The sequence below is a fragment of the Hypanus sabinus genome, chromosome 31, assembly GCF_030144855.1.
Source record: "Hypanus sabinus isolate sHypSab1 chromosome 31, sHypSab1.hap1, whole genome shotgun sequence".
Taxonomy (NCBI): domain Eukaryota; kingdom Metazoa; phylum Chordata; class Chondrichthyes; order Myliobatiformes; family Dasyatidae; genus Hypanus; species Hypanus sabinus.
The window spans coordinates 10,569,580-10,582,661 of NC_082736.1; the positions used below are offsets into that span (position 1 = coordinate 10,569,580).

The window sequence follows — 13,082 nt, forward strand, 5'->3', positions numbered from 1 at the left end:
AAGAAAACCGTTTGGATCAAGTTTGATTCTCACCATTCAACAGTTGACCTCGCTGCCTGCTGTCCGCCATTTTCAATATCACGGCGCAGCAGTATTTTTCTGAGAGATTCTCAGACGGTCAGCCCGAGTCCACTGCCTCATACCCTACCCGATACTGGGAGTTTCATTGTCAAACGAGACAATGAAACCCCGGAAATATTCAGCAGTGAGATAGAAAGCGCGGAACGAAAGGTAAAACAAAACCACAAGTTGATACTGTGCCTTTAGAGCTTGCCAGTACTGATGTTATTGAATGAGGTTGTGAAACGAAATGATCCATGTCCGACCATAGCAGTGTTCCGGCAGGCAGGATTCACGGAACGATAACGGTAGGAACTGTTACGGGAGGAATTATGCGAAAGCACAGTGCAACAACGATCAGGGTAAAGGAGCATCACCACAGCTCAGTTTGTTGTGGAATCGAACAGGCAGAGTCGGGCTTTAAACATAGACGCATTAGAAAGCAGTGAGACGAAATCCGGTGCAGATCGCTCCGGCCACAAACGGTGGTGGTGGTGTTGAGGATGGGAGAGCAGGTGCTAGATCGGAGCCGATTGCGTTGTGTTGAAAATCGAGGAAAATGCTGCATGGAAATGAGAATAAAAACCAAAACTGACGAAGTTGGAAGCACACAGAAGAAAAAGAGACTGTCAGTGTCCCGATTGGCAATTCTCCATCTTGATATTACCTTCTTAATTGTGCTTTAATCCCGTCGTCTGATTTCCAATCATTCCCAGTTCCGCCAATTACAGCACACCGGGTTCCCTTTAGCGAACATAGGAGAAAACTCGAGTGTCACAGCTCTGGTTTGCCGGTTCGTTGGTTGATTCTGGTGTGAGTAAACCTCGTTTCCTGATTCCTCTGGACTGTCGGTTCTAAGCTCCGCATCATTTCCTGGATATATCGTCGTAAACCTTGTCTCCGTGTTAAGACTCTCCCGGATACCGGTTCCTCGTTAGCGACGGTGCTAACTCCTCACGTCTCTGCCTTCGCGCCTGTGTCCTGCACTTGGGGTCGCCCTCAGCCTCGTCCTTGCAACAGATAGAACTGGCCAAGAGTGAACCCAGCGGACACGGACGTCGTGCAACAGGTCCACGCCAGCCAGGGCTACCTACTGGGAACCCACGACCAACTGCTCAGAGAGGTCACGGAAATACTTCGTGTGTTGTCCACGAAAGTGAGGAAGGTCAGTGAGCAGGTTGAGCGGGCATCCACTTCCCTTACTCCGTCCCTTCCAACAACCCCGACTGACCAAACCGCACAGCCTGGGATGTTCACGTCTCTTTGGTCGGCAACACAGTCCCCTGGAGAACTGTACATACCCGGGCCGGAATCCTACGCTGGGAACCTAGGGAAATGGCAGGCCTTATATTACAAAGCTCTTTGGTCTTTGAGCAACCCCCACGTCCGTACACCTCGGACAGATCAAAGATGGTGTACATCGAGAGGAGGTCTGATTCTGATTCAGCTTGGTGCTGCGCAAGCACCGCCGGACAGCTGTTATAATGCTCAGTCGGTGTGAACGGCCTGAGAGTTATATTGCAAAGTGAGCTTTGTTGACTCGATCCCCTAAATTGATATCATTGAGTCTATCTTTAAAAATAGTCATGTCAGAAATACTGCGCAGCTCTGGCGACGGAAGATTCCACTCTCTTCTTGATTTGGGTAGATTTAATCTCACCCATTCACCTCAAGCCACTATAGTTCTAGGATGTCCCTGGCTGAACCACCATAACTCCTACATCGACTGGTCCAGCGGGAGCCCGTTTAGCCACGCTACCTGTCTACGGTCGGCTCTACCCATTATGGAGGTTCCCACCACCTCTCCTGTCTTGGAAGCCCTCGCCTTGTCCAGAATCCCCGCAGAATACCATGACCTGGGACAGGTATTCAGCAAACAACGGGTTCTTTCCATGACCCGCACCTCGCGTATGATTGCGCTATCGACCTTCTCCCCGGAGCCTCGTTGCCCACCAGTCGTCTTTATTACTTATCCCGCCCGGAGAGAGAAGCCATGGAGAAATATATTAGTGAGTCCTTCGCGGCGCGCATCATTCGACATTCATCCTCCACGGTAGGCGACGGTTTCTTCTTTGTAATGAAGAAGGATGGGTCGCTTTGTCCTCGTATTGATGACCGACTAAACAATATAACAGTTAAAAAGAAGTACCCACTACCCCTCATTAACTCTGCATTTGAACCATTTCACAGAGCCACCATCTTCTCGGAGTTAGAGATTCGAAGCGCCTGCCATCTAGTCAGGATGAGGGACGGAGTCGAGTGGAAGACGGTTTTTAATACACATTTGGGCCACTCTGAATACTTCTTCATGCCGTTTCACCTCACCAATGCCCCCACCGTTTTTCAAGCCCTAATGAATCATACACAGAGGGACTTTATTAATCCTTTCGGGTTCGGCTACCTAGATGATATCTGAATATTGTCTAGCAGCCCCTAGAACTACACTCACCATGACCGTCCAGCCCTACAGAGACTGTGGGAGAACAAGTTATTTGTGAAGGCTGAGAAATGTGAGTTCCACGTCCATTCGGTCAGCTTCCTGGGCTACATCATTGAGAGTGGGCAGCTGAGGGCAGACCTCGAGAAGATCCGAGCGGTGGAAGAATGGCCCAGGCCCACAACCCCCAAGCACATTCAGCGTTTTTTGGGGGGTTTGCAAACATTTATCGCCGACTTATCAGGGATTACACTCGGGTGGCGGCGCCCCTTACCCGACTTTCCTCGCCTACAACACCTTTTTGTTGGGATTCCGAGGCTGATTCGTCATTCACTCACCTGAGGAGGCGGTTCACAACCGCTCCCATGCTGGTCCCTCCCGTCAGTTCATTGATGAGGTCGACGCCTCCGTCTCCGGGGTAGGGTCAGACCTGTCTCAACGATCAAGTCCTGACGAGAAGCTGTACCCTTGTGCCTTCTTTTCTCGCCGACAGTCCCCCGCCGAGCGGAATTCCAACGTGGGCAATCGGGAACTACTGGCAATCAAGCTAACATTGGAGGCACTGGCTGCAGGGGGGTGGGGGGGCACCCATGCATTGTTTGGACTGATCATAAATTCCTGAGGACTCTCATTTCTAAGCTCCGCATCATTTCCTGGATAAATCCTGGTGAAAGTTGTCTCCGTGTAAAGACTCTCCTGGAAACCGGTTCCCCTTTCGCGACTGTGTTAACGCCTCATGACTCTACCTCCGCGCCTGTGTCCTGCACTTGGGTACGATCTCAGCCTCGTCCTGGAAAAGGGAGCATTAGTCTGTTGGTCAGGGTGGATGTAAAATATGAAAGAAAACGCAGAACTCGACGGATCAGGGACAGTGGAAGCAGACATATCAATTGTCTTTGTTCCAGCCATGTGATTGGAGATGGAGGCTGACATTTTGTGAAACTGTTTTACATTCTCCGTTTTGTGAGATGGAGTTGCTGTGTTTTCTGTATTTTAAAGTAGACACAATGATGTTTCAGGAAATTTAGTGGACGGGAGATCTGTGAGGTGACGTTTGATATATCAGAAGATGCGGGTTTGTGGAGATCAGTGGCTGCCTGGAGTGATTCGAGCTGGTTACTGAAGAGAACGAAGAACCATAAATTGTAGACTATCAGTTGCTGGGAGGAGGGTAATAAATGGATGCTGGCCTGGAGCAGAGCTAATAAAATGGTATAAACGGTCAACCAAATGACCTACAGCAAGCCAATGACACTGGAATGCAATGTTTAGTTGGTAAGGAACAGGGATACATGTGGACACTTCGATTGTGCTCTCAGTGACAACTCCGGAGAATCCCCATCGCGAAGAAGAACCCACACGCCAGGGGCCGGAGAGGAAATGATCAAATGTTTGGCCCACGAAGATCCCCCTACTCCGGTGCCATAAACTGGACAAGTTGTCTGAGTGAGTATTGGCACAGAGGGAACAGTAGAATTCACTTTCCAAGTTGTTGGCCCGGAGTCAGCATCGTTAGGCTGTTGTTTGTGCAGAGACAATAAAGCGTGACCTTCGACTAATTATGAGTTCCGTAAACGAACATAGAAATATTGAAACATAGAAAACCTACACCACAATACCGGCCCTTCAGCCCACAATGCTGTGCCGAACATGTACTTACTTTAGAAATTACCTGGGGATAACCATAGCCTTCTATATTTCTAAGCCTCATGTACCTACTTTCTTAAAAAACCCTATTGTATCCACGTCCACCAGAGTCGCCGGCAGCCCTTTCCATGCACTCACTACTCGTTGCGCACAAAAATACCTACTCCTGACATCTCCTCTGTACCTACTTCCAAACAGCTTAAACGGTCAACACTCTAACACTCACAGCAAACTACCCGTGAATTAGTGTGAGTCGACTACATGGCCCGTCGAATTCCGAGCAGATGATGTTCTGTAACAAGTTATTTCAAGATTGAAGATTGAATTAGCAGGGGAAAAGTAATTAACTGAATAAAAGACCAACAGTCGACGCAAAAGAGAAAAAAATACAAATCATGTAAACAATTGAAGCGAACAACAATTTGGATTCAGCCGAAAGTCTCCCTTATCAGTTCATCATATTAGCGGGCACGGTGCACAGCAGCCGGGGGCAGTCTTCTCAGGCTCAGCGCCATAGAGATGACCATCGCGGAGATAAAGAGAAACCGGCTCTCGTCGCGACCAACAAGAAGTCTTTTCAATCTGTCTGGGCCGGCGTTTAAATTGATTCAATGACAGAACTGCACCATGGAGAGAGGAGTAAAGATCGCGGAGAGCGAGGGAAGTCAGCTCACCCCCCCGATCTGGCCGTCGTTTATATAGTCTAAACGGTGTATGATACCTCACATTACGACCCGGGCACCGGGCCGAGACCAAGTTGGCTAACGCTTTGTTCTGGGCCCAGATTCCGTCACCAAGCGCGAAGCCGTTTTCATGCATCACAGAAACAAGAGAGAATCTGCAGATGCTGGAGTTCCAAGCAATAAACACACACACACACACACACACGCACACGCACACGCACACGCACACGCACACACACACACACACACACACACACACACACACACACACACACACACACACACACACACACACACACACACACACACGCACACACACGCACGGTTTGAGGAAATCAACAGTCCAGGCAGCATCGATGCGGAAAAAGTTCATTCCACGTTTCGGGCCGAAACCGCTCGGCAGCTGGAGAGAAACAAAGATGAGCAGTGGATTTAAATGGTGGGGGAGGGAACAGGGTGAGATACGGGGTTGGAGAAGGGGAGGTTGAGTTGTAGGGATAGAAGGCCTTGGATGAAAGAAAAAGGTGAGGAGCACCAGAGGGAGGCGATGGACAGGCAAAGAAATAGAGTGACGGAAAAAGGGAAGGGGACTGGTGAAGGAGAGCGCGGGTGGGGTAGGGGGCGTTAATGAAAGTTCGAGAAATCAATGTGCATGCCATCAAGTTGGAGGCTGCCCAGGTGTTGTTCCTCCATCCTGAGTGTGGACTCATCGTGACAGTAGGAGGCCATGGATCGACATATCAGAATTGGAATGGGAAGTGGAAATACAATGGGTGGCCACGGATAGATCCGGCTTCTTCTGGTAAGAGGGAGCGTAGGTGCTCGGTGAAATGGTCTCCCAATCTTCGTCTTATTCACCAATATACAAGAGACCACACCGGGAGCACCAGACACAGTATATGACCCCAACCAGACTCGCAGGTGAAATGCCGCCTCACATGGACTTTGAAAACCAGTGAGCGAAGAGGTGTAGGGGCAGGTTCAGCACTTGCTCCATTTGTTGGTTTAAGTACCAGGACAGAGATCTGTGGGGTCGGGCAAATGGACAAGGGAGTCGCATAGGGAGCGGTCCGTGTGGAATCAGGAAGTGGGTGGGGGTGACATATTGCAGAGAAGGGAAAGATGTGCTTCGTGATGGGATCCAACTGGGGATGGCGGAAGCTACAGATACTTATGTGCCGGCCACGGAGGCTGGTGTGGTGGTAGGTGTGGACAAGCGAAACCATGTCACTGGAGACGTCGCGGGAAGATGGTGTTCGAGCAGAAATGCTGGAAACGGAAGAGATGCAGTTGAGAGTTGAGTTGATGGTGGAGGGAGAGACGCCCCTTTGAGGGCATCTCCTTTGTTCTAGAATGAAAACCTGATTCTGAGAGCAGATGCAGCGGAGACGCAGAAGCTGAGAGAAGGAGATATCTGTAACGAACAGCCTCATCCTGAGCGCCCAGGACTTAACCCGGTAAACCTTCTCCACACACATCCTGGTATAATCCTGTCCTCTCCATAATGTGGCCATGAGGAGCCGGTGCTATCCGAGTGCATCCAGGTGCTAAAACACATTATCAACGGACCAAAAACAGATTCAAGGAATAAAATATTCCCGACAACCACCACAGCCACCCCCACCCACCCCCGCCACACCGAGGCTTGATGCCCAGTCCCAGCACATACAAGTCATCAAGCACATGCAGAATATCAGTAAAATACAACGACTCGGAATGTGTATGTTCATAGTCCAGACATCCCAGCCCACCGAGCTCATCTCTCAACAGGCTCCCAACGACCATCCCGGCGCATGACAATGCCGTGGCTTACAGGCGCAGTCCTCAAACATGCAGGCTCATATCTAAGGGTTATTTCTTTTTTTACTGCTATCTATCTATTTATTACTAATTTACTTATTTTCACATTGGTTGTTTGCCATTCTGCTTGTGTGTAGTTTTTCGTTCATTGATGTTGTTGTATTTCTCAGATCCACTGTGTAGGCCAGCAAGTAAATAAACCCCAGAGTGCAATATTGTGATATATACCTACCTTGATAATGATATTACTTTGAACTTTGGATGTGCTCTCAGAGTTCCCATTCCTCATTATTTATTGTTTACTCTCTGGCTTTTTCTCAGATTATGGAAGCTGGGAGCACACAGCTCCGTACTTACAGCGTTTTTCAGGACCATGGCGTTACAGGACACAGTACAAAAACTAGACTCAGCTATGTAAAAGCAACACAGAGAAAAATAAACAACAACTACACTAGACTAAAGACCTACCCAGGACTGCATAAAGTGCACAAAAGAGTGCAGGCATAACAAGAAATAATAAACAGGACAATAGAGCAGAAAGGTGTCAGTCCAGGCTCTTAGTATTGAGGAGTCTGATAGCTTGGGGGAAGGAACTGTTACATAGTCTGGCCGTGAGAGCCCGAATGCTTCGGTGCCTTTTCCTAGACGGCAGGAGGGAGAAGTTTTTGTATGAGGGGTGCGAAGGGTCCTTCATAATCCTGTTTCCTTTGTGGGTGAAGCGTGTAGTGTAAATGTCCGCGATGACGGGAAGAGAAACCCCGATGATCTTCTCACCTGACCTCACTATCCGCTGCAGGGTCTTGAGATCCGAGATGGTGCAATTTCCGAACCAGGCGGGGATGCAGCTGCTCAGGATGCTCTCAATACAACCCCTGTAGAATGTGATGAGGACGGGGTGTGGGCAATGGACTTTCCTCAGCCTTCGCAGAAAGTAGAAATGCTGTTGGGCTTTCTTTGCTATGGAGCTGGTGTTGAGGGACCAGGTGAGATTCTCCGCCAGGTGAACACCAAGAAATATGGTGCTCTTAACGATCTCTACAGAGGAACCATCAATGTTCAGCGGGCAGTGGTCGCTCAGTGCCCTCCTGAAGTCAACAACCTTTTCTTTTCTTTTGTGCACATTCAGAGACAGGTTGTTTGCTCTACACCAGTCCATTATCCTCTGCACCTCCTCTCTGTAAGCTGACTCGTCATTGTTGCTGATGAGACCTACCACGGTCGTGTCATCGGCGAACTTGATGATATGGTTCGAGCTGTGCGTTGCTGCACAGTCGTGGGTCAGCACAGTGAACAGCAGTGGACTGAGCACACAGCCCTGGGGGGCCCCCGTGCTCAGTGTAATGGTGTTGGAGATGCTGCTCCCGATCCGGACTTCCTGACGTCTCCTAGCCAGGAAGTCTAGGATCCAGTTGCAGAGGGAGGTGTTCAGGCCCAGTAGGCTCAGCTTTCCAGTTTCTGAGGGATGATTGTGTTCAATACTGAAGTCTATGAACAGCATCTGAGCATATGTGTCTTTTTAGTCCAGGTGGGTTAGGGCCAGGTGGAGGGTGATTGGCAATGTCATCGTCTGTTGAGAGGTTCGGACGGTAAGCAAACTGCAGTGGGTCCAGTGATGGGGCTCGCAGGGTCTTGATATGCCTCATGACGAGCCTCTCGCAACACTTCATGATCATGGATGTGAGTGCAACGGGACGTTGTTATTTAGGCAAGACACTGAAGACTTCTTCGGCACGGGGACGATGGTGGCGGCAGGGTATCCTGAACAAGGGCTCCTAAATTCCCTGTGCATCTCTGCATCTTTGAATTATCTCACCAGCTAAATAGTATTCTGTCCGTCTATTTCTTCCACCAAAGTGCATGACCATACCCTTTCCAATATGTTATTTCATTTGCCACTTCTTTGCCCATTCCTTTAAACTATCTAAGTCTCTCTGCAGGGTCTCTGTATTCTCAACACCACCCACTCCTTCACCTATCTTTGTATTATCGGCAGATTTAGCCATTAATTGATTAATCCCATAGCCCAAGTCATGGACATAGATCATAAGAAGCAATTGTTCCAACACCGACCCCTGTGGAACGCCAATAGTTACGGGCAGCCAGCTAGAATTGTATGCATTTATTCCACTCTCTGCTTTCTGCCGATCAAGCAATGCTTCACCCATGCTAGTTACCTGCCTGTTATTTCAGGGCTCTGATCTGTCTGAACAGTCTCCTGTGCAGCACCTGGTCAAATGCCTTCTGAAAATCCAAGGGCACCACATCCACTGTATCCCCGTTGTTACCCTGCTTGTAATTTCATCAAATAATTGCAGTAAGTTAGCCAGGCAGTACTTTCCTTTCAGGAAGCCATGCTGGATTTGGCCTAACTTGTCATGTTTCTCCAGCTACTCCGGAATATCATCCCTAACTATCGACTCCAACAACTTTCCAACCACTGATGTCAGGCAAATTGGTCTCTAGCTTCCATCCTGCTGCCTCGTGCCCTTCTTAAATAGGAGAGTAACATTTGCAATTTTCCAGTCATCCAGGACAATGGCAGAATTTATCAAGTCTTGAAAGATCATTGTTAATACCTCCACAATCTCTCCAGGTACTTCCTCCAGAAACCGGGGTCGCATTCCATCAGGTCGAGGAGATTCATCCACCATCAGACCACTAAGCATACCGAGCACCTTCTCGGTCGTAATTTCCACTACACATACTTCACTTCCCTGGCACTCTAGAATGGCCGGTATACTGCAGCTGACTTCCACTGTGAAGAGTGATGCAAAATACTCATTCAGTTCCTCTGCCATCTCTGCATCTCACGTTAATATATCTCCAGCGTCATTTTGTATTGGTCCTGTATCTACCCTCAACTCTCTTTTATCGGATGAAGAACTTCATGCGGATGGTGTTTGGAATCTGGAACCCATGCTGAGTGGCTGGTGGAGGCAGGTACACTCACAATATTAGAGAATTGTCCGGACGAGCACCTGGAATCCTCAAGACACTGGAGGCAATAGCTGGTAAGCGAGCTCTTTTCTGTTGTGATCGGTAGTTAATTGTCAACACGGACACTGTGGGCCGAAAGGCCTGTGTCAGGGTTGCATGATACTCTGATTCTATATTATACTTGTAAATCATAATAAAATGTTTTGAAAACACGAGTAAATCTGCAGATGCCAATAGACAATAGGTGCAGAAGTTGACTATTCGGCCCTTCGAGCCTGCACCGCCATTTTGAGATCATGGCTGATCATCTACGATCAATACCTGGTTCCTGCCTTGTCCCCGTATACCCTGATTCCCCTATCCATAAGATACCTATCTATCATGTCGTAATGATGGGGCCGGGGAATGAGGAGAGAGATGCCACAGGGTATAATTACACAGAGTGGGTGGTGAGTAGACTGACACACTCAGTGTGAACACATCATCCGACATGTTTTGATGTGTCCTGGTTTGTTGTGGGAATCTGGATTAGAGTGAGAACAGGGAGCTGTACTGATCGATTCACCGGGGAAAATGTGAGGGACAGCAAATCCATCCGTGATCCACCGGCCAGCCTAGGGTGAATAGTAATTTTACACTCACTCATCTATTTAAATAATTTCGGGGGTTCGTACGCCAGTTGGCAGGGTTAGAGCACCCGGACGCTGGAAGTCTGCACGGATCGGATTCTGTGAGCGGTTTTCATCTGATCGTTTCGATGGAGGAAGATCAAAATTCTACTAACTACGATCGTCGGAAATCGAACCTGCGTCAAGTACCTGGAAGACAGCTATGTTCAGCATTATATCACCATCGTTCTATTATTCTGCGGGGGACTCGGGTCCTGAACCGTCTCCAATAGTGTATGACCGTGGCTGGGACTGGTTTCAAACTCTGGTGACTCAGTCTGCTGCAGTTCCTGATATATCCAGTTGAGGTCGCATTTCACCGACAGCCCGGAGATACACAACAGCCAGTTTTCAGTGAATTGTTTGTTTGAAGTGGATTCGATGAGCTACAAATCTTTCCCCTCCTGAACCATAACAAAATCTGATATATATACTGTGATTAAAAATGATCTTTCCAACAACACGGAGTTGGGCTCGAATGAGAACGGTACGTTTCACTAATCCTTGAACACAAAAAAATGACCATATCGCTGGAGAAATAGCTATAATAGCGAGATAGCGAGAAAACTGGGACAGTGTTGTGGGAAGGACACGAGTGAAAGGCTCCAGTATTGCAATCAATAAACATCAAGACAAATCTATTTATCCTCGTGTACTCTTGAATACGCATGCCAAGAGTTTTCACTTGCAGTTCCTCGTTAGTATAGTGGTTAGTATCCCCGCCTGTCACGCGGGAGACCGGGGTTCAATTCCCCGACGGGGAGAAGCAAGAGTTTTGCAACATTCTTCAAGAAGAATATTGTCTTAAAACGACAAATCAAAGCCGACAGAGAACTTGTGTTTACGCGATCAATTCATTGGGCATTGGGAAGGTGGAATAACTCGGGCTGCTGTGAGCCCGGGACGGTAGAGGCTTCCAAGAAGAAAGGGGCGTTCACTCTCTTTCCTCATATGTCCCCTGAGAACCTATATCTCATCACCGTTCGTTGTTAAACTCAGTGATAGATTCCATCACTCCGAGCACATTAAACCGGGGTTTTGTTGTCAGCTATTAACTCCTGCAAAGTCCCACCGAGGAGTAAGTTAACTGACCAATATCAGTCCTGTTCGACGGTGCCGGTCCGAAACGTCCACTGTCTACTCTTTTCCATTGATGTTTCCTGGTCTGCTAAGTTCCTTTAGCATTTTGTGGATGTTGCTCTGATTTCAAGCATCTGCACATTTCTCTTGCTTGTAACCAACATTAGCTGTCAGATCGGAACTCATCGTGTGCATCCTCATCTTGTTTTGGTGCTCAAAATGGCTCCAGTCCCCTGCTGTGCACAGGGACACTAAGCTCTCAAAGACCATTCTTGTCTGGGTTGTTTGACATTCTCTGTAAACTTTCCTTGCCACATTCTATATTCACTTGACTTGCTGTAACTTCCACGCTCTCCGCATCCCTTTTGTCTTGCAAAGGAATAATACATGGATTGTGGCTGCTGTTAAATTGCATAGAAAATTCGGCTCTCCACAGTGACCCTGTCATCATCTATCTGAAGAGGAGGACCTCTGAAAGATAGGGGGCAGCTGTTCTTTGGGTCATCACTCCACACAGTGCTCCCAGTAAGAAATTTAAACAAGTTTCAACATCAGCTGGAGTATAAACCCCCTTGCCCACTGTACACTGGAGTGACACAAACATCCTTGCAAGGAATGAGGCTAATCAAGTAATGGCCGCGCCGCATTGTTTGGTTGCTTGTCGTCGTCTATTGCCGTTCCTGTTTAAGCCGCCGTTCCTGGAAATCCAACCCCCCCCCGCCCCCACATCCCATACCGATTCTATTTACAATTCTCGCATGTTTTCTCGTGGCTGCACTGATTGACAGCTCCTTTTGCCCCACCCAGTCACGTGATTCAATCTTCACCGAACACAACGAGCTGACGTCACATATTCAACGACGTTGTTTCCCTGGAAACAGTCCAGGGCGGGGGCGGGGCGAAAAGTCTGAGATGTTGGAGTCGGTCTCTATTTGTTGGGGTTTCGGCTCCACTGTGGGAATCGGCCTCTCCTCTTCCTGCCCACGGAACAGTGAGTGTCTGTCAGCGCCTCACCGCACCGGCTCTCTGCCTCAGGTACAATATTTAAACCATATTTGCACAGTTACATGGATAGGAAAGGTTGAGAGGGACACGGGCCTAATGCAGGCGGATGGGACGAGTTCAGGTCGACAACTTGGTCGGCGTGGATGAGTTTTACCGAAGGGACGGTTTCAGTTCTGTATAAATCACTGACTCTATTTTGGGAGTTAATTCAAGATTCCAGCTGTTCTCTGTGTGAACTAAGTACCCTTCAGATCCCCTTTAAATCTGTCTTTAAACAGTTTTGTATAATTCCAATGAGAGGCAGTTCTTTGGCTGATAAGGCAGGTAGAACACACAACCCTGTCTACCTGTGATGCCACATACAGGGAACTGTGTAACAGTATTAGAGACAGATGCACAGGTACTTCAGTGAGCAAGGCTTGGAGGGATATGAAATTAATGCAGGAAAATGGGATTCGTATAGCTGTGCGTGATGAGGAGCATAAATGTGATGGGCCAGAGGGTTTGTTTCTATCCTGTACAACCCTGACGACAGCAGTCATCCACTGCAGTGGGTTTGTTACCTTCATTCTCAGCTATGAGCCTGTTCCAGTGAACCCCTTATCCTCTGAGAAGATACCTGTACCCTCCCACTGTGATGAAGCTGTCAGCCATCTCTCCTAATATTAACCAGAGGACTTCACCAATTTCCCATATAAAGCACTGTTACTGGTGCACAGGGAATGGGAGCATTTTGGTCACCTTTTGAGGGTTTTGGTTTACTGT

At 48.3% G+C, this 13,082-nt stretch overlaps 2 protein-coding genes and 1 non-coding gene across 6 annotated transcripts in view; 2 read left to right on the top strand and 1 right to left on the bottom strand.

Moving 5' to 3' along the window:
- LOC132383851 (uncharacterized) overlaps positions 1-13,082 on the bottom strand; it is a 112,441-nt gene that overhangs the window by 55,261 nt on the left and 44,098 nt on the right. The window lies entirely within an intron of this gene.
- Positions 10,925-10,996, top strand: trnad-guc (transfer RNA aspartic acid (anticodon GUC)). The gene has a single exon. It is a non-coding gene; the product is annotated as a tRNA-Asp (tRNA).
- The window catches only part of LOC132383845 (uncharacterized), a 405,546-nt gene continuing 404,657 nt past the window's right edge, over positions 12,194-13,082 (top strand). For 2 of the 4 annotated variants that reach the window (XR_009508775.1, XR_009508774.1), the window contains exon 1: positions 12,211-12,347. Coding sequence is in view for 1 of the 4 variants with exons in the window: in XM_059955047.1 (XP_059811030.1) it covers positions 12,225-12,347 (123 nt within the window). In the remaining 3 variants the exon portion in view is untranslated. Of the gene's footprint in view, positions 12,348-13,082 lie in introns of all 4 variants that reach the window. The other 2 variants (XM_059955047.1, XR_009508773.1) reach the window with 2 other exon arrangements.